Source organism: Schistosoma mansoni (assembly GCF_000237925.1).
Source record: "Schistosoma mansoni, WGS project CABG00000000 data, supercontig 0586, strain Puerto Rico, whole genome shotgun sequence".
NCBI classification, from domain to species: domain Eukaryota; kingdom Metazoa; phylum Platyhelminthes; class Trematoda; order Strigeidida; family Schistosomatidae; genus Schistosoma; species Schistosoma mansoni.
This window is the reverse complement of record NW_017386359.1, coordinates 2,975-12,365: the sequence shown is the minus strand read 5'-3', so window position 1 is coordinate 12,365 and position 9,391 is coordinate 2,975. Positions and strand designations below refer to the sequence as shown.

General features: G+C 36.6%; 1 protein-coding gene across 1 annotated transcript; it reads right to left on the bottom strand.

The window, feature by feature from the left end:
* Nucleotides 1–1,804: 1,804 nt before the first annotated feature.
* On the bottom strand, nt 1,805–5,736 carry Smp_205750 (unnamed protein product; the record flags this gene model as incomplete). The annotated part of the gene is made up of 3 exons (XM_018795820.1): nt 1,805–1,976; nt 4,353–4,433; nt 5,702–5,736. 3 exons carry the CDS (start codon nt 5,734–5,736, stop codon nt 1,805–1,807), a joined length of 288 nt encoding a protein of 95 aa, XP_018644770.1.
* Nucleotides 5,737–9,391: the final 3,655 nt, after the last annotated feature.

Genomic DNA, 9,391 nt, shown 5'->3' with positions numbered 1-9,391 from the left:
CTCTAGCCAAAACGTTGATTGCTTAAATAGCATTCGATGACTCATCCTCCTCCCCATATATGTATGCACTCAAATCCTATTATTAGTTTTTGCTTTGTCTTGCTGCGCCCTTATACAATTTGACTATAAATTTGTCTGTGTAATTGCTCGTACATGCTAGCTGATACTTACTCATGTGCCTGTAGCTTTTTGGCCTGCGTCATTTGATGATAAACTGTAGTTGCAGTTTCTCTTTGCCTTCTGATTTCATACACCGTTGAGATTTGTATTACAACGGCTATCGAGGTGAAAGATTAGCGAAGCATTGCACTACAAGTGGCATACTAGTAAGTCAGGATCCAATAGTGCACATTTCTAACTTCAATCAATTCGTGATATTTCTCAACCCTCTTCTGTCGCATGAAGTGAGTGATTGTTTCATATCCGACATGATTGAACTCAACCAGTCATCGTTTCCAAAATTGTCCAACTTAGACTAGTTCGTCACCTCAATCAAATTCAACAATACCAATGGACCACTATACTGATAATGTTACTAATAACCATAGTAATAATAATAGCATTATCGGAGAATGAAATCATCATGCAACTTTAAAACAGAGGGAGTTCTGAATTTAATAATGATCGCAGCATTCGTAAAAAGAAATAAATTTCAACTTATACTATATTACTGAACTCACTATCAAAGTACCTATCAACGTCAAGGTTTTAAACTTTTGAGAATGCGTTTTCACAGTACAAACAAGAAGCTCTCACATAACTTATTACGATATACACGCTTTGCTATGTGAACGTATATTAATAGACACAGTTCACGGTAATATAAAACGATAGTGTTCTATTGGAACCCTGAAATGATCAATATTAGAAAATCATTGAAAACCTGAAAGCATTGAACGTCCGTATAGTCCTAGTATGGGACTCCTCATAAGTGCGCATCGATGCAGGAATTGGACCCTAGACCTTCAGATTTAATGTGTCCTCTGGATTAATGTTTCAATGTTAGACGACTAAAGCCAATTAACAGGAAGACTCGAATCAAGATCTCCAAGAAACTGAAACTCGTCAACTCCTTCCCAATTGCCTTCAATCACCAAAAGCCAAAAAAATTCAGGGCGATAACGTGTAGAGGTCTGGTGACCACATTGCAACTTGATCGATCAATCAGTAGCTTTGAAACTCAACAAATAATAGTGATGAAGATTGAAAATGTCTGCGTCATTGTGACGAATTCTGAAATTACCATCTCTAGCTATTGGTTACGAAAAACCATGCGGACCTCAACCAAAAAGTCTGCGCACAGCGATATGGCCCAGTTCGACGACTAATCATTTTATGAACAGATCCTACATCGTGGTTTGTTTACCCCTAGTCTTTTTACTCCGACATCAGCCAGTATTTTGCATCGGACATGTTTAGCACATTCCCCAACCACCTCGACCGATAAAGATTTGCAGCTCTGTCAACAGATTTGTCGTTTTTGTCCGGTACCCTGTGTCCAACCCCAAGCAATGACCTTAAACATACCCGAACAACACTTTAAAAACACCTATGACTAAATACTTACACTAGGGATGTCTTCTACATCCAGAGGTCCCATTTCATAGCCATAGGTTAAAACAGGACAAACTCCTAAGCAGTATGGTCCCCCTTGGTTGTCGGACAGACAATAAATCTACCAACGCACCAGGACTAATGAGACTTCGAAGATTTGCAAAGTAATAATGATACATAATACTATCTTATCATTGTCGACACTGTTATAATTAATGGAACTATGTTTGATTAATACGATGCTTTTTAATTAAGAAAGTATAAAACCTCTTACAACGAAAATATATAGCGAATATTTACCAATTCTTACCTCTAAAATAGAATTAGCTGGTTTAATTAAGAAGAAAAATGGTTCGTCTGAAGATAGTTTTTTTAAATGTTCTTCAAATTCATAACTTTTTTCAAAATGCTTTACTGCTGGTCTATGAAAAGAAAAGAAAGCATTTTAAAATAAAAATGTAGAATAATATAATTAGACCATAATTTTAGGGAAAAAATGTTTCCAGTAAATCAGTACAATACTGTGGACAATAATTAGCTAGTTACTCGAAATATTTCTCGAAGAGTGAACTTACTGACTTTTGCATCGTTAGATACCTGTGGATTTAACTCACAAAGGTTCAGGGTTTCCTGTTGACCACCTCCAATCACCATCTTATCTCAACATAGTGCACGCAGTGTCGAGCCACCTAGACTAGTGGCCACATTGCAACTTGATCGATAGCATTCTATCAGCACCAAGAAGGACTTGACACGTATGACATTGATCACCACCCAGTGATCAATCAATTATGATCACAAGGATCAAATGTTATTCATGGCTTCAAGTTAATTAGCGCCCTTTTCAAAGCTAACGACCAGACAATGATCTCTCATTCACATCAATGATAGAAAAAATTAGATAGCTGGAAAGACTTTGAAAGTAAAGTAAGTACTCCATTAAATTAGTCCATTTAACGTTTTAGTTAAGCTGTATGTAAGTAGTCTGCCAGATTCACCTTTTCAGAAAGTTTTCTATCTGCTTATTTTTAGTCCCAGTATTCTTACTTAAACCTATAAAAATAGGTTTAAGTAACAATCCAGATTTAGTATCTCTATCATCCGTTTTACTTTTTTGACTACCGCTGCTCACAATCAAACCTCTGTATCATTTTTTGAAGTAAACAAAGGTTCGTTTTCAAGAACCTATTAACTCATTAGTAGTTAACAAAATCTATAGATGCCTCATAAACTTTTCATTTAGAATATTTACATACATTAAGGTTGATTTTTCATGACAGATTTGAACTTAATCCAGGTTAATACAAGTTAGATATCGTATTTATACTTCAATATAGGCTTCATCAGTTCCATCTTCTGTAATTTTTCTGAGACTGATATTTCCTAGCTATCTGCAACATGAAAAGATAACCTCTCTTGAAAATCTTGGGAAAGAAACTAAATACTGATTCCCTTGTTGATCTAAGAGTGAGACTGAAGGACCAAGAGGCTGATCATACATCAAGCAATTGACATATACATGCTAACTAGTTTCTAAAGATACAATAATCTGCAATTGTCCAACCCCAAACAAATAACTCAAGAATCAACACGAAATAAAAGTTTCAAGGCTAATTTGGACACATAGATCATGCGTTACTGCATATTAACAACTTTGAGGTTGAAAATTAGTTATAAATGACGTTTGATTAGTCAGATCATAAAAGAGTAAAAATAAATCAGATCTTAGAATCTACTGAAATTTTATGAAAAGCGTTGATTGCTTTAAATGATTGCAGTTTTATTTATTTGAACACATAAATATTGGTACAAAGGGGCACCGAATACATATGCTCCACGCAAGTCACTTGATTTGTGTCTGGGCTGTGATACTGCCCGGGTGCCCAGACCGAAGCAGTAAATATCCAGCTTTACTGAACTTCTAAAGGTTAATTCCTAATACTTCACAACACGACGTTCATAATTATTGAATTGCGGGTTAACTATTTACCACCTATACTTACATCACCATCACTCAGTTTGGGCAAGAGATGAGTATTACAAGATCTTAAGAACAATTTCACTCAGTCATAAATTTCGTAAAAAGGAAGCTAACTATTAAAACTTTTTTTTTAAAGTTAGTACCCCATACGACCAAAGTGATCTGAGTGTGAAAATGTCATCATTTAACAGTTAGATTTACAACTAGAGAGAATCTGAGTGACAATACAAAATATTCGTGTTTACCCTTAATCAACCTACTTTAATCTTGATATCGGAAAAGGTGATATATCCCAAAGTCCAATCAATTCATAGCCTGATACAAAGACTAATTATCTAGAAAATAAATATAGCTAATAGCCGGGTAGTGAAGCAAACCATCGAACTAATTACATTATATTGACCAGGACAAGACAAAAAAATTTAGTTTTAAGTTGTCAGTTCTTTAAAGGTGGTCGGCAGGATATCCTAGACCTACGATTCATGAAAGTTGGTATCCGTCAGTAAAGTGCACCTATTATCTTGTGGAAACTAATATTCACTGTGGCATTCGAACCTGTGTTACTTAGCATTATAGTCTGAGACGTTACCACTAAGCTATACGGACCACGATTGAAACATTTAGGAGTGAATACTCACTGAGTAGTGGCCAGTATCATGTCCGTCTAGTCGATAAACAATCTGTTCTTATAGTTAAATACGGAATTCAAACGAAAAATTATAAGACTTCACTAATACATAGACACAAACAAAATCTAACAATTCACGGCTAGAGTATTTATAGATTAACAGATGTAAAATTGAAAAAGGAAACATACCCATTAGCTCTTTGCGCAAATGTAACAAGACCATGAACAGTTCGATCACCAGTAAATGTATATGATACTGTGCCGTTAATACTGAAATGATAAAAATATATGAACACAACAAGGAATTGGAGATTTAATCAATTACCATGATAAAAACATAGAACCCGAAATATATACACAGCTCAAGTTTTCAAACCACACTAACACACAGATGAAATTATTAAGGCAAGCCCCAGAGTAGTAATAGTATCATCATTAGTAATGGAAAAGATTGGAAATGAAAATTACAGACCATCCCTGTGACTACTGTTATAACTTGACAAAAACACTAGTATTGCTAATCATTACAGCTGTGGATACAACTGGTTAATTGATATTACATAGATGCACAGAGATTAATACGATTCCATGCAAGACACCAGATAAAGATTTACTATGCACCTACGACAAATCCACAACTGATCCAATCACTGACCAACTACTATGCCGAAGATAAGTTGAGGTCTAGACGATTTTCTTTTCTGGTCAATAATCGATTTTAAGCGTATTGAATTGGCCAGTATTTGATACAAATTAAAATTAATAAATTAACGCGCCTATACACAATTATAACAACAAATTAAACTGCTTTAACTAACAGATACAACTAAACTACAGAGTTCTATATGCGCTTCTTCCTAACAGATACGTATTCGTCCTAGATCTTGTGTTGATGAAGAGTGACTAACTGATAAGAAACTAGCCAATTAAGTAACAAGATGAATAGGTCCTAAATACAAAAAGTAGCAATCTATGTATTAGACTTTTCATGTAGTCGACGTGTATTTATGTTTTTTTAATCTTATACGTAAAAAGTATACCAGGTTTTGAATGAATTTCTATGAACCAAACAAAAAACAGATGAGTTACTCATTATTATGACAAATATGATTATGTGCTCACTAATGAATAACTTCAAGAGAAAATTTCCGGAGTTCTAATAACAAATTATGATCAGTGGAGTTTAGTCACGCTAGATGTGAGGTACCCACCAAAGAAAATGGAAAATGATCGCGTAACACGGTGGAATGATTAAAGTTACACTTATGCATCACTGAATCCCGACTCGGCAGTCCTAAAGTTAAACGTTCGTGAGCAATCGAAGACCCTGGGTTCAAATTTTAGTCGCAGGGTCGTGGATGAGCACTACTGAGTCCCATACTAGGATGAAGAGGTCGTCCAGTGCTTTCATGTTTTTAATGATTGTCTAGTCTATATTAGTCCGTGATCCTAATAAAATCCAACAGGTTCCACAACTCCATTATGATTAGAATTATATGACTGTTAAGCATACGATACAAATTTTAAAACACACTCACTACTTAATTGTTGGGAAACCTCGCACATCGAACATCTTGGCTATCCCGGTGTATATTGTGGCGTCAAGTCTAGCAACTTTGATTGAAGGTTCCGTATGAAGCAATATCCTGCTGGCTTCTTCATATGTACCAGCCAAACGGCGACAGAATCCACACCAAGGAGCATAAAACTAAGAGTTTTAAATCTATCTGTTGTGAAACAGTTACCTGGACAAGCCAAGGACCCTTGTCGATAAACTCGATGAATCTAAAAAGTATTAGTGTTTAAGAAATTCAAATACTATATGAATACCTGCTATCCAGTTCGAATACTTCACATTTGACGTCGAGTAATATAATTTCTACAAGTCAGTCAAAAAGTGAAATAGAAACAACCTGTCAATATCCAGAACACAGAAATCAATATCATAAGTATGGTGTAGATCCAGTAGCTTATAGTTTATAATTGGTATGTGATATCACCTAGAAAAGCTAAAATAGTTTTATCCACTAAGATCCCACACCTATCCAAACAAGAACAAGAATAAAGCAAATTAGCAGTCTATTTAACACATTTAAATGTAAACAAATTCACCTACAAAGTGTGTATGTTAAATTTACAATTTCTGATATAAAGAGGTTAAAGTATTTACCCTCTAGACATAAAGGTGAGAAATAAAAATTCACCTCGTTTATATAAGTCTCGTTAGCGGCGTAACAATACTAGTCCTAATACAAAACCTATGATTTAAATTCAAATATACAAAGGTTTAATTGGCTACTCAGTCACTCACAGATAAGTTTAGATTTCTGTAACTGCACAATTAAGTTGTAACAATTCTTATCACACTACTGTGTAGCCCATTTTTGTCTTAGTACTCCTGTCCATATTAAGTGTCATTCTAGCCATGTCAGGTACCTTATAACATTCCTGCGCACTTTTGTTATCGATAACCTGAGTAATTATATTTATTTGCTTCTATATGTCCTTATGTGTCTGTCATCTAAATTTCAAATGATTATCTTTAATTCATAAATAAAACATAGAGGTTATCTGAAAGCATTTCTCAAAGATACTATTACTGTACAATGATTCACAGAATTGCTTTTGAGTAACTGAGTTTCTGGCAACTTTTCAGAACGTTAGCTTAACGATGACTACTTCTGACCAACTATTGCCTGTACCAATAATTAGCACTGTAATGTGACCAATTCAGTGTGGATCTAAATGTCTTTTAACCTTCTGCAAGAACGCCATCGAGATTTTTTTTGTATTACACATATTTGGACAATAATTTCTAATCAAAACAAGATTAAGATAATTAGGAAAACAAGAATTTAGTCGATAACTGATGCTCTGTCGATACACAAGTTGATGTGAAGTCACCTCAATTAAGCCCAGTAACAGTTGACTTACATGGATCAAAGGAGGAAAGACCGACTTCAAAGAGGTCTGTCCTAAATAAAAACTCAAGAAAGGAAGTTTCCTCTTTCCCTTGTCCTCTAAATGGCATCCGGCAGGAAACGCCTAAAAACTCCCAGTCGCAAGACCAGACGTTTCTAGCAGGAAAATTAACCTGACTCCCCGAGCCGTCGGTAATCTACCGGAATCAGCCCTAATGGGTTGGTGTCTGACGAAATCTCAGCACGGATTCAAAAAGCTCGTTTGGCTTTTGCCAACTTACGTCACCTATGGCGAAGACGAGATATCCGTATATCAATTAAGGGACGAGTATACTGCGCAGCAGTTCGCTCTGTTCTACTTTACGGCTGTAAAACATGGCCATTAAGAGTAGAAGATACTCGTAGGTTATTGGTATTTGACCGCAGAAACCTTAGAAATATTGCTCGCATCTGCTGGGATAACCGGGTAAGTAATAGTGAGGTTAGACGCAGGGTATTAGGGAACGATGGTAAATCAGTTGATGAGGTGATGAATCTTCATCGACTGAGATGGTTGGGCCATGTGTTACGTATGCCTGAACACAGATTACCACGACGCGCTATGATGACTAGTACTGGGGAATGTTGGAAGAGAGTTAGGGGCAGCCAAACCAAAACATGGCATCAGAGCAGGAAGTCACTAACTTCTAGCCTGAGCCATGTTGGCAGATGCAGACTACCTGGTTGGGGTCCGCGTGACTATCGTAACCAGTGGTTGGAGACTCTAGGTGACATGGCTCAGAATCGATCACAATGGCGTAGGCGTATACACTCTTTATCTTCCCTTAAACCTTGAGATTAAAATTACTTTATAACTTTCTTCCTTCCTGTACTATATCCTTATATACAACCTATAATTTATATACTACCACCACCACTAAATTAACTACTATGAATCCGGTGTTCATCTTGTTGTGCTAACGAGGTATGGCAACTTGGACCGATGCATGTATGTGCCTGGTCCTACGTTGCAGCTGACTGACTGACTGGAATCTCACAGTGTGTTTTACACGACTGTGGTCGCTACTTTCGACGAAAGTCGACGAATGAGGACATGTCCAAAACAAAAAACGACATAACGCAAGTAAAGAAAGCCCGAACGCCCCCCCCCCCAAATAAAAAGGTAGCCGAGAAATTAAAAACTGATCATAGTGACAGGTCAGTTATCTTACATAAAATCAAAAAGAGTGAAATCCCAGAACGTAAAACTCGTTATAAGCATGATATTGGGTTGACAAAACAGCTATTAAATCAACTAATGTCCCAGAATATCTTCCGGGTCACCTTGATAAAGGTATATAGACTAGGTAACCAAATGAACATGAAACAGAATCAAACCAGGCTGCTTAAAGTAGCATTTAGACCTCATAATGAATGAGACTTCGTACTACAGAATGGACATAAGCTCAAGGGGTCAGGAGTTTTTGTCCATAAGGACTTGCCGCTTGAGGACCGTGTAAAAAGACGAGAAGCCGAAAAAATCTAAAACTTAGGTTAGATGCTGGCGAAAAGGTCCTAAACATTGTAAATTTTCGGGTTGTGAGGCCGAAGCCACTGTGTGTGCAACACGAAGCCATTTAAATAGGCTTCGGATCTGTCACAAATATGCCTGAACCTTGCTAAATAAGCGATCTACCAAGCCAGATGTAATCACAATCACAAAAACTTTGGTGACGCAGCCTATAGACAGTATGGAACTTGATTTCGAAGGTTTCACGTTAGTAAGAGCCAAAAGAATCCAGAAACGTAAAGGAAGAGTAGCTCTATTCATTAGGAATACTATCTTATTTACTATTATCGACAATGTATCCCATGATAGTGAGACGTGTGAATTAGATAATTGCCACTTGAAGTCCAAGGGACAAGAGCTGCTGATTGTTTTGGTCTACCGTAGTCCATGTTGTGAGGCAAATGAGATCTTGCTAGGTGGTCTCAATACTTGGTTACAAAGTGGTCGATGTATAATCCTAGGAAACTTTAAGGCACCCATGATAGTCTGGGAACTGAATTTTCAGAAAATTCCTTCGAGCAGGAACTATTTGATGCGGTTATCACATGTGCTCTGGTGGAACATGTGAAAGAAGCGACTAGGTGTGATCCGGACTCTGAATAATCCTTACTGAATCTGAATTTGGTGGCCTGTTTAAACATCTGGGCTACCTGTTCCTGTCATCTAGATATTTCAACAAGTTATCTAATTTCGTTTGTTTTAATACATCATTATGCCTATTAATCGCACAACCTATTCAGGTGCGTTTCTGAAAGGTG